General features: G+C 44.6%; 1 protein-coding gene across 2 annotated transcripts in view; it reads right to left on the bottom strand.

Annotated features, from left to right (window-relative positions):
• The window catches only part of LOC139420812 (rho GTPase-activating protein 26-like), a 124009-nt gene that overhangs the window by 26408 nt on the left and 71060 nt on the right, over positions 1 to 26541 (bottom strand). For both annotated transcript variants that reach the window (XM_071171107.1, XM_071171106.1), the window contains exons 8-20: positions 23818 to 23947; positions 23375 to 23475; positions 18555 to 18649; positions 17561 to 17639; positions 17177 to 17213; positions 16867 to 16932; positions 16653 to 16727; positions 16004 to 16088; positions 15542 to 15600; positions 9516 to 9621; positions 2244 to 2403; positions 1397 to 1544; positions 894 to 1140 (exon numbers count right to left, since the gene is read on the bottom strand). In XM_071171107.1, the coding sequence (XP_071027208.1) occupies positions 894 to 1140; positions 1397 to 1544; positions 2244 to 2403; positions 9516 to 9621; positions 15542 to 15600; positions 16004 to 16088; positions 16653 to 16727; positions 16867 to 16932; positions 17177 to 17213; positions 17561 to 17639; positions 18555 to 18649; positions 23375 to 23475; positions 23818 to 23947 (1388 nt within the window). The remainder of the gene's footprint in view (positions 1 to 893; positions 1141 to 1396; positions 1545 to 2243; positions 2404 to 9515; positions 9622 to 15541; positions 15601 to 16003; positions 16089 to 16652; positions 16728 to 16866; positions 16933 to 17176; positions 17214 to 17560; positions 17640 to 18554; positions 18650 to 23374; positions 23476 to 23817; positions 23948 to 26541) is intronic.

Below are 26541 nucleotides of genomic sequence, written 5' to 3'. Positions count from 1 at the left end.
AAGAATCTTTTCACAAACATCCTTTCTGAATTTAAATGTAATCCCAGTAATCATCAGACGTAATCATCTAGTTTTTCAAAAGTATCTGTAATATGGTTACAATACTTTAGCCTGTAACGTAATGGATTACAATTCCAGTATTTTTGTAATCAGAGAGGACGCACACGTGCCATGGGTGGGTACCTGTAGTATGTGTAGGTTGAATGTGCCAGAGGCTGCCTTTATGAACACATCTCACATCTCCCAGTGAGCAATATTACTTTTGTCTACCCTTGGGAGATTTCACAAGGCAAGATCAAATTCCATCAAACATGTCTTCTATCATCACTTGAATTGGTATTATGTCAGACTGTTAAACAGCCATCACTAACACAGAGAGGCTGCTGCCTACATACAGACTTGAAATCATCGGCCACTTTAATAAACAGAACACTAGTCACTTTAATAATGTTTACATATCTTGCATTACTCATCTCATATGTATATACTGTATTATATACTATCTATTGCATCTTATCCTATGCATCTCTGACATTGCTCATCCATATATTTATATTTATACATTCTTATTACATTCCTTGTTAGATATTGCTGCACTGTCGAAACTAGAAGCACAAGCATTTCACTACACTCGTAATAACATCTGCTAACCATGTGTATGTGACCAATAAAATGTTATTTTGATGTCAACGCAGAGAATCCCCCTTGTCTGGTGAGGAGAAGGAGAAAGAAAGATAGAAAGAGAGGAGGCTGAAGGAAGAAAAAGAGAGGAGGGGGAAAGAAAGAGAGCTGTGTGTGTGTGTGTGTGTGTGTGTGTGTGTGTGTGTGTGTGTGTGTGTGTGTGTGTGTGTGTGTGTGTGTGCGTGCATGTGTGCTTATGCATGTGTACTCACAGTGAGTTAGGGCGGCTCTGTGAGTTCTGCCTGGCCATCAGGCCCCCGTCCTGATCTCCGTCAGTGCTGGTCAGGCTGTTGCGTTGGGTCCAGCTGTGGCCGTGGCTGCCGCTGCTGTTATGGTTGACCGCTGCTGTGGAGGAAGAGCGGGTGGCTGATGGGTTGTTGTGGGGGGGGTTGGCCTGGGCCGGATGAAGCTGCTGGGGCTCTGGAGTAGAGTTCACTACCACGCTGTTCCTCTTCTCCACTACGTAACAGCAAGAAGAAGATGTACACTGAGTATACAAAACGTGAGCGGCTGAGAGGAGGATATTTAAGATTGGTGATCAACGTGTCAGCCGCTAAAGCAAATGCTGTCAATGAATGTTTTTCTGCTAATAAAGTCATTTCTTATAAGGAGGACGAACAAATCTCAGGCAATGTGGATGTCTCCTGTCCCGACTGACACTTTGAACACAGAAGAAGGGTGTGTGTGGTAAAGAGACTGTTGTGCTCCTGCCTACCTTTCTGGGTGTGTGTGGGTGTGTGGAAGAGGGTGAGGGGTCTCTCGCTGCAGGACGGGGCTTTGCTCTCTGCGCTTTTCCTCCGAGGCTGCAGGTTGAGCTGTAGGTTGGCCGGGCCACCTCCCGGAACTGGCATATCCTTGAATATCTGCACACACAGGACTGGCAAATTCAACCTACACATACATAGAATACCAGTACCCACCCATGGCTAATATAACTTACTCACACAACTAACTATACATTAGTTCACACAACTATAAATAGTTTGACAGTCCTATAGTAGGGCCTTTGTGAGAAGAGAGGAGACTAGAATGATCCGTTATACATAGCGTAATACTTTCCATTTCACTCCCATAATGGTTTCAGGTTTTCAGAGATGTTATCAGCAAGTAATACTGTTGATGCTTATGTTCCCAACACTGTCTTGCAGCCTACATTCCTCTGACAACATTGCTCCCGTTCCATTCAGATAATCAAATCAAAACTCCGGGGCTGATGAATCTCAGATCAATCACTGCTCAAGTAAAAGTGGGTCATTCGTTTGCACCGGTATGCTTAGTGAGAAATACTCCTCCACCCTGGCTAGCCAGATTATAGTTGTGACTTTTCTCACCCTTCCTCCCTTCCTCTCGTGGGCCCCTTTTCAGAATGTGATTGACTTACAAAAAACTTTAGGTACTGGGTATTGGACAGAGGTTTAACAGTTGCCCTACACACCATTGTGTATGTCCAGGGAAAGAGAAATGTGGTAAGCGGTGAGTGATAGGGGCTGCGACTTAGAGACTTGTGCCGTCATCCACGTCTGGGTGTTGGACTGTGTTGAACAACTGACTGTCTGACTCACCCTCTCATGGTTCTCGATGAGGATCTCTACCACAATGTTCTGGAACTTGATGTCCATGATGGCGGCCACAGTCTCCTCCTGGGGCCTCAGCAGAGTGGGGCCGAACACCACGCCCAGGTTGGCCACAGTCATCAGGTTCTGCTGGTGGTGACTGGCCACACTGGGGGATGGAGGGAGGAGCAGGGAGGGAGGAGCAGGGAGGGGGGGAGGGGAAAGAAAGGAGAAAGATGAAGAGGTGTGTTTGTGTGTGTGCGTGTGTGTGAGAGAGAGAGAGAGAGAGAGAGATAGAGAGAGAGAGACAGAGAGACAGAGAGAGGGGGGGAGAGAGAGAGAGAGAGAGAGAAAGAGAGAGAGACAGACAGACAGACAGACAGACAGACAGAACGAGAGAGAGATAGACAGAGACAGAGAGAGAGAGAGAGAGAATGAGAGAGAGACCGAGAGAGAGACAGAGAGAAACTGAGAGAACGAGAGAGAAAAAAAGAGAACGAGACAGAGAGAGAGGGAAGGAGAGAGAGAGAGAGAGACATGCCCAAGGCATGTTTTTGCATGATTTGGGAATGCCCAGAGGTCCTCCCACTCTGGAATCAGGTTTTAATGTCTTTATCCACCATTGTTACTAAAAAATATACCCTTTTCACCAACAACAATCAATGACGATTCTTCCATGGAACTTACCGGTAGCGAAAAACCAATATGACTAGCCGGACTTACAGCAGCCAAAAAGATGGTTGTGTTGCTTTGGCAAGAGCCTTACTCTCTGTCAAAGGGCGCTTTCATTTATGGACGAAGCTAACATGGAACTTTCTGTGTCCCATATGCATGGTGCTAAAGAGACAAATGTTGAGCTGTGGTCTACTGAAAAAAAATAAGAGAATTGCTATGATATCTTCAGTAAATGGGGTCCTGTGTGGGTGCGGGGTGGGAATGGGTGGGTGTTCAGTTTTTTGTCTGTGTTACCATAAATTGAATTAAATACAATAAATTGTCCACCCCAACAACAACAACATCATCTCGCTAGTGTGCTATAAAAGGAATAGAGTGCCATTTAAAACACAAAATAAGTGATTCTTATCAGAATTGAAGTCTTTCAGTGAGCGGGCTTATTTGGCTCTGTTTAGCTAAAAGATATGATAATGTGGCTTCCAAACGGCTCTTTATTCAGTAGCGCTTAAAATGTACCTAAAAACCATGTTATGTCCGATTGTGACATGCAAGTTCAAATACATTTTAAAGCCAAGAAGTTAAGTTCAAATGCATTTTTACCTGAGCAAATTATTAGATGGCCTGCAAAAATAATACGCGCGCACTGTAAAAATGTGTGGACAAGAAAAAGGCTCTCTCCTCACTATATATTGTTCCTGCAGTGAGGAATTGCAATCTTTAGTGAATATATATATATAACTCATTTGCAGAAATGTGTTGTTTGGAGCTCAAAAAGCAGTAGTGAAAGTATGCAAATTAGGGAGACAAATTAACGACTCTTTCAAAGATGCGATTTGGTTCCCGACCATCACAAAAAATAACCGCTCTAATAGAGCCGTTCGTTAGCGAACGACCCTTCACTATCACTGATGTGTTCTTTAATTGCAACACATATCACTAATGCCAGTTGCCAGTTGGCCAAAAAAACTGCTATATCATAGTGCACATGCCAACAAAGTCAAGCCCTACCTTTAGCTAAATTTCAAACACTTCAACACTGTTATTGTCCAACATCTGCCCATTTCGATCTATAGAACAACTGAAATGTACGATTTCTGGACTTACCATCTCATATGTAACAACACATGAAATGCAAATAGAAATGGTGAACATCAAAAGTCGTGCTATAAATTCACAGACAACACAAAGATTCCTTGATGTCCTTCCAGATTCCCTCTGTCTACCCAAGGACGCCAGAGGACAAAAATCAGTTAACCACCTAACTGAGGAACTCAATTTAACCTTGCGCAATACCCTAGATGCAGTTGCACCCCTAAAAACTAAAAACATTTCTCATAAGAAACTAGCTCTCTGGTACACAGAAAATACCCGAGCTCTGAAGCAAACTTCCAGAAAATTGGAACGGAAATGGCACCACACCAAACTGGAAGTCTTCCGACTAGCTTGGAAAGACAGTACCGTGCAGTACCGAAGAGCCCTTACTGCTGCTCGATCATCCTATTTTTCCAACTTAATTGAGGAAAATAAGAACAATCCGAAATTCCTTTTTGATACTGTCGCAAAGCTAACTAAAAAGCAGCATTCCCCAAGAGAGAATAGCTTTCACTTCAGCAGTGATCAATTCATGAACTTCTTTGAGGAAAATATCATGATTATTAGAAAGCAAATTACGGACTCCTCTTTAAATCTGCGTATTCCTTCAAAGCTCAGTTGTCCTGAGTCTGCACAACTCTGCCAGGACCTAGGACCAAGAGAGACGCTCAAGTGTTTTAGTACTATACAGTGCCTTGCGAAAGTATTCGGCCCCCTTGAACTTTGCGACCTTTTGCCACATTTCAGGCTTCAAACATAAAGATATAAAACTGTATTTTTTTGTGAAGAATCAACAACGAGTGGGACACAATCATGAAGTGGAACGACATTTATTGGATATTTCAAAATTTTTTAACAAATCAAAAACTGAAAAATTGGGCGTGCAAAATTATTCAGCCCCTTTACTTTCAGTGCAGCAAACTCTCTCCAGAAGTTCAGTGAGGATCTCTGAATGATCCAATGTTGACCTAAATGACTAATGATGATAAATACAATCCACCTGTGTGTAATCAAGTCTCCGTATAAATGCACCTGCACTGTGATAGTCTCAGAGGTCCGTTAAAAGCGCAGAGAGCATCATGAAGAACAAGGAACACACCAGGCAGGTCCGAAATACTGTTGTGAAGAAGTTTAAAGCCGGATTTGGATACAAAAATATTTACCAAGCTTTAAACATCCCAAGGAGCACTGTGCAAGCGATAATATTGAAATGGAAGGAGTATCAGACCACTGCAAATCTACCAAGACCTGGCCGTCCCTCTAAACTTTCAGCTCATACAAGGAGAAGACTGATCAGAGATGCAGCCAAGAGGCCCATGATCACTCTGGATGAACTGCAGAGATCTACAGCTGAGGTGGGAGACTCTGTCCATAGGACAACAATCAGTCGTATATTGCACAAATCTGGCCTTTATGGAAGAGTGGCAAGAAGAAAGCCATTTCTTAAAGATATCCATAAAAAGTGTTGTTTAAAGTTTGCCACAAGCCACCTGGGAGACACACCAAACATGTGGAAGAAGGTGCTCTGGTAAGATGAAACCAAAATGGGCTTTTTGGCAACAATGCAAAACGTTATGTTTGGCGTAAAAGCAACACAGCTGAACACACCATCACCACTGTCAAACATGGTGGTGGCAGCATCATGGTTTGGGCCTGCTTTTCTTCAGCAGGGACAGGGAAGATGGTTAAAATTGATGGGAAGATGGATGGAGCCAAATACAGGACCATTCTGGAAGAAAACCTGATGGAGTCTGCAAAAGACCTGAGACTGGGACGGAGATTTGTCTTCCAACAAGACAATGATCCAAAACATAAAGCAAAATCTACAATGGAATGGTTCAAAAATAAACATATCCAGGTGTTAGAATGGCCAAGTCAAAGTCCAGACCTGAATCCAATCGAGAATCTGTGGAAAGAACTGAAAACTGCTGTTCACAAATGCTCTCCATCCAACCTCACTGAGCTCGAGCTGTTTTGCAAGGAGGAATGGGAAAAAATGTCAGTCTCTCGATGTGCAAAACTGATAGAGACATACCCCATGCGACTTACAGCTGTAATCGCAGCAAAAGGTGGCGCTACAAAGTATTAACTTAAGGGGGCTGAATAATTTTGCACGCCCAATTTTTCAGTTTTTGAATTTGTTAAACAAGTTTGAAATATCCAATAAATGTCGTTCCACTTCATGATTGTGTCCCACTTGTTGTTGATTCTTCACAAAAAAATACAGTTTTATATCTTTATGTTTGAAGCCTGAAATGTGGCAAAAGGTCGCAAAGTTCAAGGGGGCCGAATACTTTCGCAAGGCACTGTATCTCTAGACACAATGATGAAAATAATCATGGCCTCTAAAACTTCAAGCTGCATACTGGACCCTATTCCAACTAAACTACTGAAAGAGCTGCTTCCTGTGCTTGACCCTCCTATGTTGAACATAATAAACGGCTCTCTATCCACCGGATGTGTACCAAACTCACTAAAAGTGGCAGTAATAAAGCCTCTCTTGAAAAAGCCAAACCTTGACCCAGAAAATATAAAAATCTATCGGCCTATATCGAATTTCCATTCCTCTCAAAAATTTTAGAAAAGGCTGTTGCGCAGCAACTCACTGCCTTCCTGAAGACAAACAATGTATACGAAATGCTTCAGTCTGGTTTTAGACCCCATCATAGCACTGAGACTGCACTTGTGAAGGTGGTAAATGACCTTTTAATGGCATCAGACCGAGTCTCTGCATCTGTCCTCGTGCTCCTAGACCTTAGTGCTGCTTTTGATACCATTGATCACCACATTCTTTTGGAGAGATTGGAAACCCAAATTGGTCTACACGGACAAGTTCTGGCCTGGTTTAGATCTTATCTGTCGGAAAGATATCAGTTTGTCTCTGTGAATGGTTTGTCCTCTGACAAATCAACTGTACATTTCGGTGTTCCTCAAGGTTCTGTTTTAGGACCACTATTGTTTTCACTATATATTTTACCTCTTGGGGATGTCATTCGAAAACATAATGTAAACTTTCACTGCTATACGGATGACACACAGCTGTACATTTCAATGAAACATGGTGAAGCCCCAAAATTGCCCTTGCTAGAAGCATGTGTTTCAGACATAAGGAAGTGGATGGCTGCAAACATTCTACTTTTAAACTCGGACAAAACAGAGATGCTTGTTCTAGGTCCCAAGAAACAAAGAGATCTTCTGTTGAATCTGACAATTAATTTTAATGGTTGTACAGTCGTCGCAAATAAAAAACTGTGAAGGACCTCGGCGTTACTCTGAACCCTGATCTCTCTTTTGAAGAACATATCAAGACCATTTCAAGGACAGCTTTTTTCCATCTACGTAACATTGCAAAAATCAGAAACTTTCTGTCCAAAAATTATGCAGAAAAATTAACCCATGCTTTTGTCACTTCTAGGTTAGACTACTGCAATGCTCTACTTTCCGGCTACCCGGATAAAGCACTAAATTAACTTCAGTTAGTGCTAAATACGGCTGCTAGAATCCTGACTAGAACCAAAAAATTTGATCATATTACTCCAGTGCTAGCCTCCCTACACTGGCTTCCTGTCAAGGCAAGGGCTGATTTCAAGGTTTTACTGCTAACCTACAAAGCATTACATGGGCTTGCTCCTACCTATCTCTCTGATTTGGTCCTGCCGTACATACCTACACGTACGCTACGGTCACAAGACGCAGGCCTCCTAATTGTCCCTAGAATTTCTAAGCAAACAGCTGGAGGCAGGGCTTTCTCCTATAGAGCTCCATTTTTATGGAATGGTCTGCCTATCCATGTAAGAGACGCAAACTCGGTCTCAACCTTCAAGTCTTTACTGAAGACTCATCTCTTCAGTGGGTCATATGATTGAGTGTAGTCTTGCCCAGGAGTGGGAAGGTGAACGGAAAGGCTCTGGAGCAACGAACCGCCCTTGCTGTCTCTGCCTGGCCGGTTCCCTCTTTCCACTGGGATTCTCTGCCTCTAACCCTATTACAGGGGCTGAGTCACTGGCTTACTAGGGCTCTTTCATACCGTCCCTAGGAGGGGTGCGTCACTTGAGTGGCTTGAGTCACTGATGTGATCTTCCTGTCTGGGTTGGTGCCACCCCTTGGGTTGTGCCATGGCGGAGATCTTTGTGGGCTATACTCGGCCTTGTCTCAGGATGGTAAGTTGGTGGTTGAAGATATCCCTCTAGTGGTGTGGGGGCTGTGCTTTGGCAAAGTGGGTGGGGTTATATCCTTCCTGTATGGCCCTGTCCGGGGGTGTCCTCGGATGGGGCCACAGTGTCTCCTGACCCCTCCTGTCTCAGCCTCCAGTATTTATGCTGCAGTAGTTTATGTGTCAGGGGGCTAGGGTCAGTTTGTTATATCTGGAGTACTTCTCCTGTCCTATCCAGTGTCCTGTGTGAATTTAAGTATGCCCTCTCTAATTCTCTCTTTCTCTCTTTCTTTCTCTCTCTCGGAGGACCATGCCTCAGGACTACCTGACATGATGACTCCTTGCTGTCCCCAGTCCACCTGGCCGTGCTGCTGCTCCAGTTTCAACTGTTCTGCCTGTGATCATTATTATTTGACCATGCTGGTCATTTATGAACATTTGAACATCTTGGCCATGTTCTGTTACAATCTCGACCCAGCACAGCCTGAAGAGGACTGGCCACCCCACATAGCCTGGTTCCTCTCTAGGTTTCTTCCTAGGTTTTGGCCTTTCTAGGGGGGTTTTCCTAGCCACCGTGCTTCTACACCTGCATTGCTTGCTGTTTGGGGTTTTAGGCTGGGTTTCTGTACAGCACTTTGAGATATCAGCTGATGTACGAAGGGCTATATAAATACATTTGATTTGATTTGATTTTGATTTGAATGCAAGTGAAATCTAACCCATGAAGACCAGTTCGGGATTATCCATAATCCTATCTCAGCATGCTGGACAACAACAAAGAGGGTAAGAGTTTTAGGTCTGCAGCCTGCCTCTGACAGTAACCTACCGTCACCCTGACATAATCCTAATGCTGGAGGATCACTGAGACAGACAGATGGCTCCACTGCCTCAATTGGACAACAATACCCAAAAGGATAGAATGAGGCCAGGACCAAACTAATGCTGTGTGTTGATCGTGGTGTGTAGTAGGGGGGAACACAGGGGAAAGCTTGGAGCCATTACTGCATACTGATGTCAACAATACAGTGCAGAGTTCATTACCAAGCCAATCCTCTTATATGCGTGGTCATGGTCATGGTCATGGTCATGGCCGGATCCCTTTTTCTGTGTTACAAATCCTCCTGACCGTACTGCGCTGATGACCACGACTACAACTGAGTCCCCAAATTGCCCCTTATTCCCTATTGAGTGCACAACTTTTGACCAGGCCCCATGTGGCTCTGGTGAAAGATAGTGCACTGTATAGGGAAAAGAGTGCCATTTGGGACTCGGTTGTAGTCGTGGTCATCAGCGCAGTACGGTCAGGAGGATTTGTAACACAGTGAAAGGGTCCGTGGACCCCGGGCCTAAACTTAACCTACTTTGCCAAGTGTTTGGTAAGCAGGTCCAGCATCTGGCGGTTTTTCTCTGGGAGCCGGTGGATGATGCTGTGGATCTCTGTGATCCTCGCCTCCTGATTGTCCAGTTCTACAGAGAGAGAAGGGGGGTGGGGGGGTGGGGGGGGTGGAGGGATGGAGGGGGAGAGATGGAGAGAGAGAGAGAGAGGAGGGGAAAGGTAGAGAAGAGATGGAGGGGGGAGAGAGTGTGAGAGAGAGATGGAGCAGAGGGGAAGAGATGAAGGTGGAAGGTGAGGTTAGTAAGGACACTGGCTTCCTGTACTCCTCTGTCTAAATAACCGTGACAACTTCATGTAGAACACTCTTTTCACCATTATCATAACATATTGGCGCTGTTGCATTTACCAGAAGGCTGGTGAAATAATACTATAATACCCTGCCCTTGGTTCAATTCCCCTTTAACTGCCCACACGGCCAAATACTATACTGCTGCTTACCACAAGAGCTTATCATACCACAGATTTGATCAAAGCACTTATTCCTTGGAGACTGAGGTAACTATCGGTTACAACCTGCATGTAGCTTCTGAATGCAGCCAGCATTATCCTTATCCTCCATTAACCTGAGAGAGGCTTGCCTCAGAACACCTTCACTACTGAACCCTACAGTACCTCTGTCCTAGCTTCGTGATACCAGACCAGTCAACACTGAACAACAGCTGGAGTTGAGGCTACCTCTCTCTCTCTCTCCTCTAGTGTCTTCTGGACTGGGACAGGGCTCGTCTCTCCTCTAGTGTCTTCTGGACTAGGACAGTGCACCGTCTATCAATACTCCCAAGTATTTGTATGAGTTGACTACCACAAGCTCTAAACCCTCAGAGGTAGTAATAACACCTGTGGCGGGGCATTATTTTTACCAAACCACATGACCTTGTTTTGGAGATGTTCAGAACAAGGTTAAGGGTAGAGAAAGCTTGTTGGACACTAAGAAAGCTTTATTCTAAAACATTTAACACAAAACCGGGGAGGGGCCAGCTGAGTATAAGACTGTATAATCTGCATATAAATGGATGAGAGAGCTTCCTACTGCCTGAGCTATGTTGTTGATGTAAATTGAGAAGAGCGTGGGCCTAGGATTGACCCTTGGGGTACTCCCTTGGTGACAGGCAGTGGCTGAGACAGCAGATTTTCTGACTTTATACACTGCGCTCTTTGAGAGAGGTAGTTAGCAAACCAAGCCAAAGTCCCTTCAGAGACACCAATACTCCTTAGCCGGCCCACAAGAATGGAATGGTCTACCGTATCAAAAGCTTTGACCAAGTCAATAAAAATAGCAGCACAATATTGCTTAGAATCAAGGGCAATGGTGACATCATTGAGGACCTTTAAGGTTGCAGTGACACATCCATAACCTGAGCGGAAACCAGATTGCATACCCAAGAGAATACTATAGACATCAAGAAAGCCAGTCAGTTGATTATTGACAAGTTTTTCGAAACACTTTTGATAAACAGGGCAAAATAGAAATAGGCCTATAACAGTTAGGATCAGCTTGATCTCCTCCTTTAAATAAAGGATGAACTGTGGCTGCCTTCCAAGCAATGGGAACCTCCCCAGAAAGGAGAGACAGGTTAAAAAGGTTAGCGATAGGCTTGGCGATGATAGGGGCAGATGTTTTTTTGGGGTCGAGTTTAAGGAGCTCCTCAGTGACTGCCTGCAGAGAGAAACTTTGTAGCGTGGCAGGGGAAAAAGAAGTAGAAGCATCGGGGATAGTCGCATTGGTGGCAGGTAGACTAGTGGTTAGAGCGTTGGACTTGTAACTGAAAGCTCGGGGATTCGAGCTGACAAGGTGAAAATCTGTCGTTCTGCCCCTGAACAAGGCAATTAACCCACTGTTCCTAGGCCGTCATTGAAAATAAGAATATGTTCTTAACTGATTTGCCTAGTTAAATAAAGGTAAAATAAAAAATTAGGGGTGGGAGAAGAGGAAATGTTGGACGGGCAAGGAGGCATAGCTGAGTCAAACAGGAATTCTAACTTAATAAAGTTCTGATTAAAGAGCTCAGCCATGTGCTTCTTGTCAGTAACATTTGAGAAACAGACGCCTCACAAGTCCTCAACTGGCAGCTTCATTAAATGGTACCCGCAAAACACCAGTCTCAACGTCAACAGTTAAGAGCCCACTCCGGGATGATGGCCTTCTAGGCAGAGTTGCAAAGAAAAAGCCATATCTCAGACTGGCCAATAAAAATAAAATATTAAGATGGGCAAAAGAACACAGACACTGGACAGAGGAACTCTGCCTAGAAGGCCAGCATCCCGGAGTCGCCTCTTCACTGTTGACATTGAGACTGGTGTTTTGCGGTTACTATTTAATTAAGCTGTCAGTTGAGGACTTGTCCTCTTGCTCAGGTGTGCACCAGGGCCTCCCACTCCTCTTTCTATTCTGGTTCGAGACAGTTTGCGCTGTTCTGTGAAGGGAGTAGTACACAGTGTTCTACGAGATCTTCAGTTTCTTGGCAATTTCTCGCATGGAAAAGCCTTCAATTCACAGAACAAGAATCGACTGACGATTTTCAGAAGAAAAATCTGGCCATTTTGGGCCTGTAATCGAACTCACAAGTGCTGATGCTCCAGATACTCAACTAGTCTAAAGAAGGCCCGCTTTATTTCTTCTTTAATCAGCACAAAAGCTGTGCTAACATAATTGCAAAAGGGTTTTCTAACGATCAATAAGCCTCTTAAAATGATAAACTGGGATTAGGTAACACAACATGCCATTGGAACACAGCAGTGATGGTTGCTGATTATGGGCCTCTGTAGATTTTCCATAAAAAAAATCTGCCATTTCGAGCTTCAATAGTCATTTACAACATTAACAATGTCTACACTGTATTTCTGATGTTCTGATGTTATTTTAGTGGACAATTTTTTTTATTTTCTTTAAAAAACAAGGAAATGTCTAAGTGACTCCAAACATTTGAACGGTAGTGTATATATATATATATATATAGTTGTTTATTAGGTACCTGCTGCCCCAGCTACCTGCCACCCTATATATATATATATACACATACAGTATATACAGTGCATTCGGAAAGTATTCAGACCCCTTCACTTTTTCCACATTCTGTTACATTACAGCATTACTCTAAAATTGATTAAATGTTTATTTTTTCTCATCAATCTACACGAATCTTTCGCAAATGTATTACTAATTAAAAGCAGAAATACCTTATTTACATAAGTATTCAAACCCTTTGCTATGAGACATGAAATTGAGCTCAAGGCATTCCTGTTTCCATTGATCAACCTTGAGATGTTTTTACAACTTGATTGGAGTCCACCTGTGGTAAATTCAATTGATTGGACATGATTTTGAAAGTACCACAGTTGACAGTGCATATCAGAAGGAATTGTCCATAGAGCTCCGAGACAGGATTGTGTCGAGGCACAGATCTGGGGAAGCGTGCAAAAAATGTCTGCAGCATTGAATGTCCCAAAGAATACAGTGGCCTCAATCATTCTTAAATGGAAGAAGTTTGGAACCACCAAGACACTTCCTAGAGCTGGCCACTAGACCAAACTGAGCAATTCTTCGAGAAAGGCCTCGGTCAGGGAGGTGACCAAGAACCTGATGGTCATTCTGACAGAGCTCAAGAGTTTCTCTGTGGAGAAGGGAGAACCTTCCAGAAGGACAACCATCTCTCCAGCACTCCACCAATCAGGCCTTTATGGTAGAGTGGCTAGATGGAAGCCACACTTCAGTAAAATTGTAACGATTGTCTTCCTCTTCTGATGAGGAATAGGATGGATCGGACCAAAGCGCAGCGTGGGTAGTGTTCATGTTATATTTATTCGAACAGAAACACTAAACAAAATAACAAACAGAGTAAAAAAAAAAGTCCTGTAAGGTGCAGCAACACAAAACAGAAAACAACTACCCACAAATCATAGTGGGAAAACAGGCTGCCTAAGTATGGTTCTCAATCAGAGACAACGATAAACAGCTGCCTCTGATTGGAAACCATACCAGGCCAAACACAGAAATACAAAAACATAGAACAACACATAGAATGCCCACCCCAACTCACGCCCTGACCAAACTAAAATAGGGACATAAAAAAGGCACTAAGGTCAGGACGTGACAAAAATACACGACAGCCTGCTTGGAGTTTGCCAAAAGGCACCTAGACTCTCAGACCATGAGAAACAAAATTTTAGGGTCTGATGAAACCAAGATTGAACTCTTTGGCCTGAATGCCAAGCATCACGCCTGGAGGAAACTTGGCACCATCTCTACAGTGAAGCATGGTGGTGGCAGCATCATGCTGTTGGGATGTTTTTCAGCGGCAGGGATGGGGAGACTAGTCAGGATCTAGTGAAAGATGAATGGAGCAAAGTACAGAGAGATTCTTGATGAAATCCTGCTCCAGAGTGCTCAGAACCTCAGACTGGTGCGAAGGTTCACCTTCCAATATGACAACGACCCTAAGCACACAACCAAGACAACGCAGAAATGGCTTCAGGACAATTCTCTGAACGTCCTTGAGTGGCCCAGCCAGAGCCAAGACTTGAACCCGATCGAACTTCTCTCTGAAAATAGCTGTGCAGCGACAATCCCCATCCAACCTGACAGAGCTTAAGAGGATCTGCAGAGAAGAATGTCAGAAACTACCCAAATACAGGTGTGCCAAGTTTGTAGCGTCCTACCCAAGAAGACCCGAGGCTGTAATCGCTGCCCAAGGTGCTTCAACAAAGTACTGAGTAAATGGTCTAAATACATATGGAAATGTGATATATATATATATACACATTTTGCAAAAAATTATAAAATCCTGTTTTTGCTTTGTCATTATGGGGTATGGTGTGTAGATTGATGAGGGGAAAAAAACATTGAATCAATTTTAGAACAAGGCTGTAACCTACCAAAATGTGGAAAAAGTAAAGGGGTCTAAATACTTTTAAATACTTAAAAAAAAAATAGGTTTAGGGTTAAGTTTTCGGGTTAAGATTAAGATTAGTGTGTGGTGCGTGTCTGTGGTCATTTAAGTGAGTTTGTGTGTGACAGAAAGTGTATGAGTATGAGTGTTCGTGTCTGGTAGGTGTGTGTTTTCCTGCTGGTGCATGCCTCAGACTAGGTTCCTGATTGCACACAGCCTTCCCTCCCAAAACCGGAGCAGAGCAAAGAGGGCGGGGTGGCTCAGGAGGAGGAAGAGGAGGTGCTCGTAAAATAGAGTTCATCTTGGGGCAATGGCCTGATGTCAACCAGCATGCAGTGCCTGGAGGAAACTGACATCTCAGAGCAGGCAGGTATGCGGCAGCCAATGACACAGCAGATATGAACGGGGAGAGAGGGAGAGGGGGGGAAGAGAGGGGGGGATAGAGAGAGAGAGAGAGAGAGAGAGAGAGAGAGAGAGAGAGAGAGAGAGAGAGAGAGAGAGAGAGGAAAATAGGAAGAGAGATGGGCTGTGGAGGGAAGGGGACGAAGAGAGAGAGAGCGAAAAAAGAAGAGAAGGAGAAAATGCAGCTCTGGCTAATGTAAGGACCAATTAGTGGACAGGGAGATGGTAAATGGAAGTTTGGGGGAGGGGGCAATAAATATATTATAGGCTATATTTGTTGTTGTTGTTGGTTATCTTTCCCATCCTCCATCATCCCAGCTGGCCCCACTGAAAAGCCATTTCCTTTATGGCTTGCCAAGGACACACCCTTGCGTCCTGCTTCTCCTTCACACGTCAACACCACTACTGCCCAACGGAGCTAAACCAGGCCATCAAATTCAAAACCAGACTGGTTTATCAAAACAAAGTCAGCGGAGCTGCTATCAGGAAGAGGAAGAGGGTAAAAGAAGTGGAACCAGATCAACTGTTATGAGAGAGAGAGAGAGAGAGAGAGAGAGAGAGAGAGAGAGAGAGAGAGAGAGAGAGAGAGAGAGAGAGAGAGAGAGAGAGAGAGAGAGAGAGAGAGAGAGAGAGAGAGAGAGAGAGAGAGAGAGAGAGAGAGAGAGAGAGAGAGAGGGGAAGGAGGAGGAGGAGAGAAAAGACTCACTGGCTGCCTTGATGAAGCTCCTTTGATATTGATAAGTCATAAGCGGCGCGGGCAGCATTCTGAGGAGAGAAGACACAGAGAGTCAATGGGCACAGCGGCAGGCAGGCAGAGAGTCATGGCCCTCGACTCATCAGGCTGATTTCCCTCTTCATTAGGCAGGCGGAAAACTGGGCTGTTTGTGTATGTGAGTCTCCTCAGTCCTAGCCCTCTACCCCCTCCTCCTCTCTCATCTCTTCTTCATACTAACCCCTCTGCTCTCTCCCATGGCCCTCGATCCTGTCCTCCTTAGCTCTACTCAGCAGGCCAGGGCCATACTGGACAAACACATGCTCTCAGCCCTCTCTCACTCGGTGCAGCGTTATTGTACACACTAACTGCAGTACTCATAGAGAGCCTGTGTTCCTTTACTATCTTTAGTCATTCCCATGACTAGACCTGGGCAATGGATTCACAGTACTGTACCTAAGGTAGTACTTGATTGCGCTGGTGATGGTCTTGATCTCCCATTCTGTACTGTCCAGCTCCACATCAGCACAGGTTTTAGGATCTGTCAGAGGGAGAGGATAGATGTCATCATCTGTCATTTGAGGAGCTTTGTGATTTCAGACGTTTGTGATTGAACCTATCTATTGTATTCTATTTGGCAGTTGTCAGTATATTCTCTCCTCCAGTCCTCTACCAGTTCTATGGTCACCTCCTCCTGTGCTTTTCCGTCTGTCAGTCTCAGAGCTACAGTATATCTACAGTAATTCAACTTGTTTTGCATTATTTATACAGTTGCATAAATTGCCTATTCCCCATAGCTATTCACATAAATCCGCAGGATGGTTTTCTACCGTTTTCTACTACAGTATAGACTCCCCAAACAGGAGGAGCAGGAGATTCCAGCTATCAGAATAAGACAGGTTGTGCAAACAAAACTACTGCATACATGTTAAATAAGTTAGATTCAATCTTGCCCCCAAATATTACCTGTTCGGATTTGTTTTTGGGGCAAGGACTCAATCTTTCTCACACACACACACACACACACACACACGCACACGCACACGCACACGCACACGCACATACACATGCACACACACACAGCTCCATTATCTCTCTGTCTTACCCATGGCAAGACCCAGGAGTTTCTGCACCCTGGAGTTTACTCCAACAATCCTGTACAGGCCCTGCTCGTCAATGCCTGTGGGACAGGACAGAACAGGACAGATATCTATAAAGATTGTATAGGACTTGTAAGAGTGACCAGTGACACCAGGTTCGCAATACAGTAGTACTAGAGACCTGTGATGCCTGTAAGCAGCCAAGCCTTAGTTCATTACCTCTGGTCTCCACAGCGTAGATGAACTTCTTCACAACGTTGAAGCCAACCACATCCAGCTGAGCCACTGAAAGATGGAGAGAGAGGGGAGGGGGGAGGGGGGAGGGGGAGGCAGAGTGGGACAGTGGGAGAGGGAGAGGACGAGAGAGAGAAAGGTAAAGAGAGAAAGAGTGGGATGAAGAGAGATAGGCGGAGAGAAAAATAGAGGGAGAAACGGAGGTAGAGAAGTGAATGAATCCCATCAATTATCAGTGTGCATTCATACGGACAGATGGTCGAGTAAAGCAAATTAATACCAATGTGTCACTTACGGCCTTCACTCTGGCTGTCTCTGTTTAAGTTATAGACCTGGAAGGAACAGAGACACCCAGTTACCACGGTTACACAGCTTAGCGTTACCGCCATCAACCACCACCACCGGTCACAAGCACCTATCCGTGTACTGAACACAGGCTGTACTTGCATAAGCCCAAGTACACTATGCTGTAATGTTGTAGTACGGTACATTGACATCAATGGAAGTTGCTACGGACTGAAGTGGCTTCCTAAAGGAGTTGAAGGTTAGTTAGCCAGCTATGCCACGAATCCCTGTGGCGGGCTATACGCATATGAGTACACACACACACACACACACACACACACACACAGTCACGCACACACACGCACAAGATGAGTGTGTAACCCTGGCAACGTACCGGTTCTCTCCCATCCATAGCTTCCATCCACAGCCTGCGGTCTTCCTCCGATAGAGCTTGCATGGTGATCACCCCTGGCCTGCAACGCACAAACACACACAAAGATCAGCATTTCATCAAATGCAACACACCACGTAGCAGTGACTGACAGAAGGAAATCACTGCTACATAAGGGGGTTGTCCACCCTCTTTGGGTCCTCTGACATTATTAAACATTATCCCCCATCAAGTCAATCTGCTGCTTCCACCACAACCATCCCAACACAGACTGACACCTCTATCAATCCGACCCCGGCCCTATCCGAAACTACAACTAAGCTACGCTCATCCCTGGCCAGCGTTGCCATATTTCACCTGGCCCTGGCAGCAGGCTCACCTTCAGCTGTCAACACAGTCCTCCATTAAAACCACAGACACACACACACACACACACACACACAAACACTCTGGGGCAGAGGACGCCATAACGCACGCTCTCACTGACAGTCACCCTCAAGTTATGTCTTTGCGATGCCTCTGCGTGCTAAAGCATGTTGAGGCCAGCTTTAACTTTCCTGCTGCTAACAACAACAGTGCACTGCATCTAGTGAACAAACACGCACACATACACAAACACTCTGGGCAGAGGACAAACAAACACCATGAATAAATTACGAGGGTTGAGTGAAGGAATGGGCCGATGCAGGAGGAGGGAGATCAGTGGCTGAAGCGGCCACAGTAGAGCTAGCGTTAGAGTTAGGGAGTCACTGGCTCTGCTGCTTTATATACAGTCAGACAACACCCTTCTATGACCGGGCTGGAGACGTGGCAGATATCTCACTTAGCGTTCGTCATCTAACATCCACCGCTTGACAATCCATATTAATAAGATCCTCTGCGCTGAGCTCCGACCCCACAGTCAGTCAGCCACAGCCTCAGCCCAGCGACACTCGTGAGCACCGCCATGTGGTTGCAATGGGTAACAACAAGCTGGTAGCCAGCAGCAATGACTCACCTGTCGACAGCCTCCACGTCGAAACAGAACCTCTTCTCTATAGAATCCGTCTTCCGTCTTGTGCAGGACTTCAGAGTGAAGCTCTCCTCCTCCCCCTGCAAGACGGAGGAAGCCTTAATCGACCTTTAAGAAGAGACATTTATGACACTCAAGTTCAACCAATGGGAAGTGCCTTCCGCCACGTGTATGGAACCAAGTCATTTTAAGACATGTCTTTGATTTTCACAGTGAATTGTGGACAAGGATGGATGGACTCAAAGGATCTAGGACAAAAACTGGTGAGAAACTTTGATGTAGGTTATTTCCATGCAACCATCTCACAGCCCATCTCCTCCCCATCTCCCCGTCATTCCCTCTCTTCCCCATCTCCTCGCTCCTTCAAAGGGAGTGCATTAGCAACTGAAGTGTCACCACTGTTTGCACAGAGAATCCTGGGAGACACAAGGCAGCAATCCTGAGACGGAGCCTCAAACCACGACTCTGATGTGTTCTGAATGATACCTCCTCTCCTCTCTGATCCTTCCTCTCATGTCCATTATCCTTTTCTGCCCTTCCTACTTTACTCCTCTGCTCCCCCACCATCACCTCTCTCCTCCCCTGCTCTTTCTCCTCTCATGTCTTATCCTCTATCCCCTATTCTGCCCTTTGTCCTCTTCCTCCATCACTTCGTCGCCCTCTTTCTGCCATCCTTTTCTCCACAGTACACTTCAATGAGAGGAACAGTGAAATGAGGAGCGATATACTACCACTGAGTGTTTGTCCTTGCCCACTGACAGTGACAATACTGAGGTGTCAGGGGCAGATGTGCCCACCAGGAATCACTCTTTCAGATGCATTTTTACATTTACACTGAACAAAATATATGGTATGAGCAGGCATAAGCTACCGACCAACAAACACAATTGCCTTTTATTGATGGAAATTTGAATGCACAGAGACACTGCACCGTGACAAGATCACGAAGCCCATTGTGAGGCCCATTTTTTAAGGTATCAGTGACCAAAAGATGCATATCTGTATTTCCATTCATGTGAAATTCATAGATTAGGGCCTAATTAATTTAATTCAGTTGACTAATTTCCTTATAGGAGCTGTAACTCAGTAAAATCTTTGAAATTTATATTTTTGTCAGTAAATACTTGTATTGGTATTTTCTCTTTATTGAGATAGAAAGTCATAAACGAAAGGGGAAGACATTCAGGTAAAGGAATACAGATATGAAGACGGGGTTTGAACCCATACCATAAAGGTCAAGTTATAGTCCAGAGTAAGCAGCACTACCACAAGGCCAGACTCCAGCACACAGATGTATTTTGAAGCACTAATCAACTGCAGTCATTCAAATCTCTAGAAACAGATGTCACACATGATTTCTGCTTGAAATCATGACTGGAAGGCTGATGCCTCAGCCCTCAGCTCAGGGCTCCAGCTATGCATTTGGTTTGCTAACTTGCTAGCTAAGTGTCTAAAGGCACGTGACATTAAAACGATCACTTGAGTATCTGGTCAATATAATGGATCATTTGTGGTTGTCTGTTTGTTTACCTACCCAAAATGCCACTCTACCATGCAGTGTGACCTTGGTAGTTGTAGGAGCAGAGAGAGAGGGAGAAGAGAGAGAAATGTTGGCATCCTTTGCCCGAGAACTGGCGGGCAAAGGATGCCAACATTTCTCTCTCTGCTCAAACCCAACAATGCATTAATCAATATCAATGTAAAATAAACTCAAAATAACATAAGGTAAAACAAAAACACATAAGAAATACAAAGAAGAAGAACATGAGAAAGTAAGAAGCTATATACAGGGTCAGTTCCAATACCATATTTAGGATACTGGACTGATAGAGGTGCTTCCTTTCACATTAAATTCATGGATTTGGATATATCAGCCACACCCATTGCTGAGTCATGCAATCTCCATAGACAAACAGTGGAAGTAGAATAGCCTTACTGAAGAGCTCAGTGACTTTCAACGTGGTACCATCATAGAATGCCACCTTTCCAACAAGTCAGTTCGTCAAATTTCACCATGTCCTGCTAGAGCTGCCCAGGTTAACTGTATGTGCTGTTATTGTGAGGTGGAAACATCCAGTCGCAAAAGTGGTAGGCCACACAAGCTCACAGAACGGGTCCACCGAGTGCTGAAGTGTGTAGCGCGTAAAAGTATTCTGTCCTCAGTTGCAACACTCACTACCATGTTCCAAACTGCCTCTGGAAGCAACGTTGGCACAAGAACTGTTCGTCAACAGCTTCATGAAATGGATTTCCATGGCCGAGCAGCCGCACACAAACCTAAGATCACCATGCACAATGTAAAATGTCGGCTGGAGTGGTGTAAAGCTCGCCGTCATTAGACTCTGGAGAAGTGGAAACGCGTTCTCTGGAGTGATGAATCACGCTTCACCATCTGGCAGTCCGATGGACAAATCTCGGTTTGGAGGATACCAGGAGAACACTACCTGCCCCAATGCATAGTGCCAACTGTAAAGTTTGGTGGAGGAGGAATAATGGTCTGGGGCTGTTTTTCATGGTTTGGGCTAGGTCCCTTAATTCCAGGGAAGGTGAATCTTAACGCTACAGCATACAATGACATTCTAGACAATGCTGTGCTTCCAACTTTGTGGCAACAGTTTGTGGAAGGCTATTTAATGTTTCAGCATGTCAATGCCCCCATGCACAAAGCGAGGTACATACAAAAATGGTTTGTCGAGATCTGTGTGTAAGAACTTGACTTGCATGCACAGAGCACTGGCCTCAATCTCATCGAACACCTTTAGGATGAATTGGAACGCCAACTGCGAGCCAGGCTGAATCACCCAACATCAGTGCCCGACTTCACTAATGCTCTGTGGCAGAATGGAAGCAAGTCCCCCAGCAATGTTCCAACATCTAGTGGAAAACCTTCCTAGAAGAGTGGAGGCTGTTATAGCATCAAAGGGGAACCAACTCCATATTAATGCCCATGATTTTGGAATATGATGTTCCATGAACAGGTGTCCACATACTTTCATGTAGTGTATGTATATGATGAACATGTAAGTGTGTGTGTGTGCGTGTGTGTAGAGTAATTATAAATGTGAGTGCATGTTATGTGTGTGTGAGCAAATTAAGTGAGTGTTGGAATGTCAGTGTGCGTGAGTGTTTAGATTCCAGTGAGTGTGCATAGAGAAAGTGCAACAACAACCAAAAGTACAAGGGTCAACTCAGATTTAGCTATTTAGCAGTCATATGGCTTGGGGATAGAAGCTGTTCAGGAGCCTGTTGGTGTCAAACCTGATACACCTGTACTGCTTGCCATGCGGAGGCAGAGAGAACAGTCTATGGCTTGGGTGGCTGGAGACTAATTTTCCGAGGCTTCCTTTCACTTATATCGCCTGATATAGAGGTCCTGGATGGCAGGGAGCTCGGACCCAGTGATGTACTGGGCTGTCCGCACTACCCTCTGTAGCGCTATGTGAGTGATGGCGGTGCTGTTGCCATACCAAGCAGTAATGTAGTCAGTCAAGATGCTCTCAATGGTGCAACTGTAGAATTTTGTGAGGATTTGAGGGCCTTCTCAGCCTCCTGAGGGGGACTAAACACACACCCCTGTGGGCCCCCCGTGTTGAGAGTCAGAGTGGTGGAGATGATGTTGCCTACCCTCACCATATCACCTTGGGTCGGCCCGTCAGGAAGTCCAGGACCCAGTTGCAGAGGGAGGTGTTCAGTCCCAGGGTCCTAAGCTTGGTGATGAGCTTGAAGGGGACAATGGTGTTGAACACTGAGCTGTGGTCAATGAAAAGCATTTCACATAGGTATTCCTCTTATCTAGGTGGGTGAGGGCAGTGTGGAGTACAATTGAGATTGTGTCGTCTATGGATCTGTTGGAGCGGTATGGAGTGGGTCTAGGGTGTCTGGGATGATGGAGTTGATGTGTGCCATAACCAGACTTTCAAACCACTGCATGACTACAGATGTGTGCTACAGGGCGGTACTCATTATAACATGAAGCCTTGGAGTTCTTGGGGACAGGACTGATTGTGGTCATCTTAAAACATGTGGGGATTACAGACTGGGACCAGGAGAGGAGAGGTTGAAGATTACCGTGAATATGCCTGCCAGTTGTTCTGAGCCTGCTCTGAGAATTTTGTTAAGTGCTAGCTTGTTATTTTTCTTGTCCTGAGGTGGAATGTATACAACAGTCACGATAACAGCTGAAAACTCCCTCGGGATGTAGAAGGGTCGACATTTGACCATCAGGTATTCCAAGACAGCTGAACAATAGGTTGAGACTTTCCCTGCACTTGAGACAGCACACCATTTGTTATTGATGGCAAATCCCTCCCTCTCTCGACTTCCCTGACTCCAATGTCCTCTCCACTTGGTGAATGGAGAATCCATCGAGTTGGATAGCCATGGGGGGTATCTTTTTCGAAAGCCATGTTTCAGAAAAGCAGAGAATATTGCAGTGACAAGAGTCCCGTTGGTAGCAAATCCGCGATCGGAGGTCATCCATTTTATTATTAAGTGGCCAATAGAATGGAGGGAAGAGGTGTCCGGATTTCCCTTCACCTTAATCTCGCCAGGATCTCGCGCCTCTCTTGCCTCTGTAATGCTGGAATTGGAATTACAGAAAGAGCCCAGGGCAGATGAGTCAAAGTTGAAGCTGAGATTGAGGTAACTAATTGGCGTTCTGATGTTCAACAGTTCAACATTTTTTGTTAACCAAATTCGACACTCTCTCATTGACCTCCATACAAAAACTCTGTGCTGCTGGAAAATACATATTTTGGCCCCTGTTATGCCCCTGGCTACACCTCTTCCTCTCTGAGTCAACTCACCACTTTGCCACCCGACTTCTGGTCGAACAGGACCATGGTGACTCGTTTGGGCTCTCGATGGTAGGTGCAGTAGTGCTTGACCCAGGTTGACACGAAAGAGCCTGAGAGAGGGAAGAGAGAGGAGCAGATTGAGAAGCAGAGAGGGGGGAGTATTGGACACATTTTGTGGGTTACCATGGTTATTGCACACGCTGGGTCCCCCGTCACCTCTAAGAGCATGATATTCTCATCCTGAATACAATTACCCTTGTTGTTTCTATGGGGAAATCTATTTCAAACAACACTGGTGTCTAAACAACATTGGTGTGACTAAAGCGGTAGTCGTGATGTTACCGCCACCATGCTTTTGGTAAAAATAAATCACTGAGTAGTGAAATTGTATCCCATTGCAGCATGAGGGAGAGAGAGAGAGAGAGAGAGAGAGAGCAGGATGGGACACTCACGTTTCTCCTGTACAAACAGGTATCCCTCCATGGTGTCATGGCTGATACTCTTGTGCTCATGGGGGTTCTCCTTCATCTTCCTCATCAGACACTCCACCTCAGACCGTGTGCTTTCAAAACGGTTCCGCGTCTGAACAGGGCAGGAAAGGAGACAGACAATGATGGAAACATCCTAACACCATTGTCTGCAGTCAGTGTGTTAGGGCTAGGCCAAAACCTTATATTTTTCACATTTATTATGGTATTTTATGTTTTTTTTAATAATAAAAGTTCTACATATGCTTTATGAGTAGGTCATGACCCTAGAGTGGCAACACATACATTATAATTGATTGTAATTGGGCTTTCTCAATTTTGATTGTTTTATTTATTTATTTATTTGAATTTTTTTACCCCTTTTTACTCCCCAATTGTTGTAGTAGCTACTATCTTGTCTCATCGCTACAACTCCCGTACGGGCTCGGGAGAGACGAAGGTTGAAAGTCATGCGTCCTCCGATACACAACCAACCAAGCCGCTGCTTCTTTAACACAGCGCACATCCAACCCAGAAGCCAGCCGCACCAATGCGCCGGAGGAAACACCGTGCACCTGGCCACCTTGGCTAGCATACACTGCGCCCAGCCCGCCACAGGAGTCGCTGGTGCGCGATGAGACAAGGACACCCCTACCGACCAAGCCCTCCCTAACCCGGGCGACAGAGCCTGGGCGCGAACCCAGGACTCTGATGGCACAGCTGGCGCTGCAGTACAGCGCCCTTAACCACTGCGCCACCCGGGAGGCCCTTGATTGTTTTATACTGTTCAAACTAAATACATTTTCAGCATATTCTACAATTTCTGCATTTCCTGTACTTTTGTAATCATTTCCACACTGTGCCACGCAGAGATGAATGATATGGGCAAAACATCTAGGCCTAGTTAAAAGCTGAACTGTTGGAATCATGGAAATAGAATGATTATTCTAATTATATAATTCAAATAAAGTGGGCAGCACCTTGAATGCATTGTTGTTTGACATGACAATTAATGAATAAGCCAGGGAGGGAGTATTGACAGGGTAGGAACCAAAGTGTTGGCCAATGTTTCCAGGGGACCCTAATTAGTGAGAGATTAGCAAACTTAGGCATGTCATGACAACAACAAACTCTGAACTTACTTATCCATTCATAACTGACCAAATTATGAAAGACAAACATTGTCATTTTGAATTCTGTAAAGTGAGTGTTAAAGAGGTTAAATAATTATTGTTGACTATCAACAATGACAAGTCACCTGGGTCTGACAACTTTACTGCAGATGACAACAGACTATATCTCTCCAATCTAAATCTACATGAAAGTGTGTGCTCTCAGGCCTGGAGGGAGAAAACGTAATTCCGCTACCTAAGAATAGCAAAGCACCCTTTACTGGCTCAAAGAGCCGACCAATCAGCCTGCTACCAACTCTTAGTAAACTTTTGGAAAAAAATGTGTTTGACCAGACACAATTATATTTCATAGTAAACAAATGACTGAAAAGAAATTAGCTGAAAGAAATTGATAATAATGAGCTGTTTTGTTAGACCGATCATAATTTGCTGCTGGAAAAACGAATGTGTTATGGCTTCACATCCCCTGCTATATTGTGGATTGAGAGTTACCTGACTAATATAACACAGAGGGTGCTCATCAATGAAAGCCTCTCCAACAAAATCCAGGTAGAGTCGGGCATTCCCCAGGGAAGTTGTCTTGGCCCCTTACTGTCTAAAATATTTACTAATGACCTGCCACTGGCACTGAGTTAACTTTTTATGGCTGCAGGGGCAGTATTGAGTAGCTTGGATGAAAGGTGCCCATATCAAACAGCCTGCTCCTCAGTCGTAGTTGCTAATATTTGCATATTATTATTAGTATTGGATAGAAAACACTCTGACATTTCTAAAACTGTTTGAATGTCTGTGAGTATAACAGAACTCATATTGGCAGGCAAAATCCTGAGTTGAAATCAAAACAGGAAGTCAGAAATCTGAGCTTGTATGTATTCACCAGAGTCCCCAATGAAATCCCCTTGAGATATGAATGATGTTACACTGCCTAGGGGTTCCACTAGATGTCAACTATCAATATAAATTATAATGAGGCTTCTATGTTGTTGTGGGAGTGAATGAGAGCAGAATATATCAGATGTCCATCAATCAGCCATTTTGTGATCACGCTTTTTCCTCGTGGTAGTCACTTGCGTTCCATTGCTCACATAGACAAGAAGGAATACTCCGGTTGGAACTTTATTGAAGCTATATGTTAAAAACATCCTAATGATTGATTCTGTACTTAGTTTGAAATGTTTCTTCGACCGGTAATATCACGTTTTGAAGTTTTTGTCCGATATAACGCTGACCAGAATTAGCGTTGGGATATGTATACCAAACGCGCTAACAAAAGAAGGTATTTGGACATAAATAACAGACATTTTCAAACAAAACAAACATTTATTGTGGACCTGGGATTCCTGGAGTGCTTTCTGATGTAGATCATCAAAGGTAAGGGAATATTTATCATGTAATTTCTTGTTTATGTTGACGCCATCTTTGCGGCTGTGGTGTTCCTACTTTTGAGCGCCGTCTCAGATTATTGCATGCGTTTCTTTTTACGTAAAGTTTTTTTGAAATCTGACACAGCGGTTGCATTAATAAGGAGAGGTATATCTATAATTCCATGTGTATAACTTGTATTATCATCTACATT

The sequence above is a fragment of the Oncorhynchus clarkii genome, chromosome 12, assembly GCF_045791955.1.
Source record: "Oncorhynchus clarkii lewisi isolate Uvic-CL-2024 chromosome 12, UVic_Ocla_1.0, whole genome shotgun sequence".
NCBI classification, from domain to species: domain Eukaryota; kingdom Metazoa; phylum Chordata; class Actinopteri; order Salmoniformes; family Salmonidae; genus Oncorhynchus; species Oncorhynchus clarkii.
The sequence above is the reverse complement of the archived record's forward strand: the minus strand, read 5'-3'. Positions and strand labels throughout refer to the sequence as shown.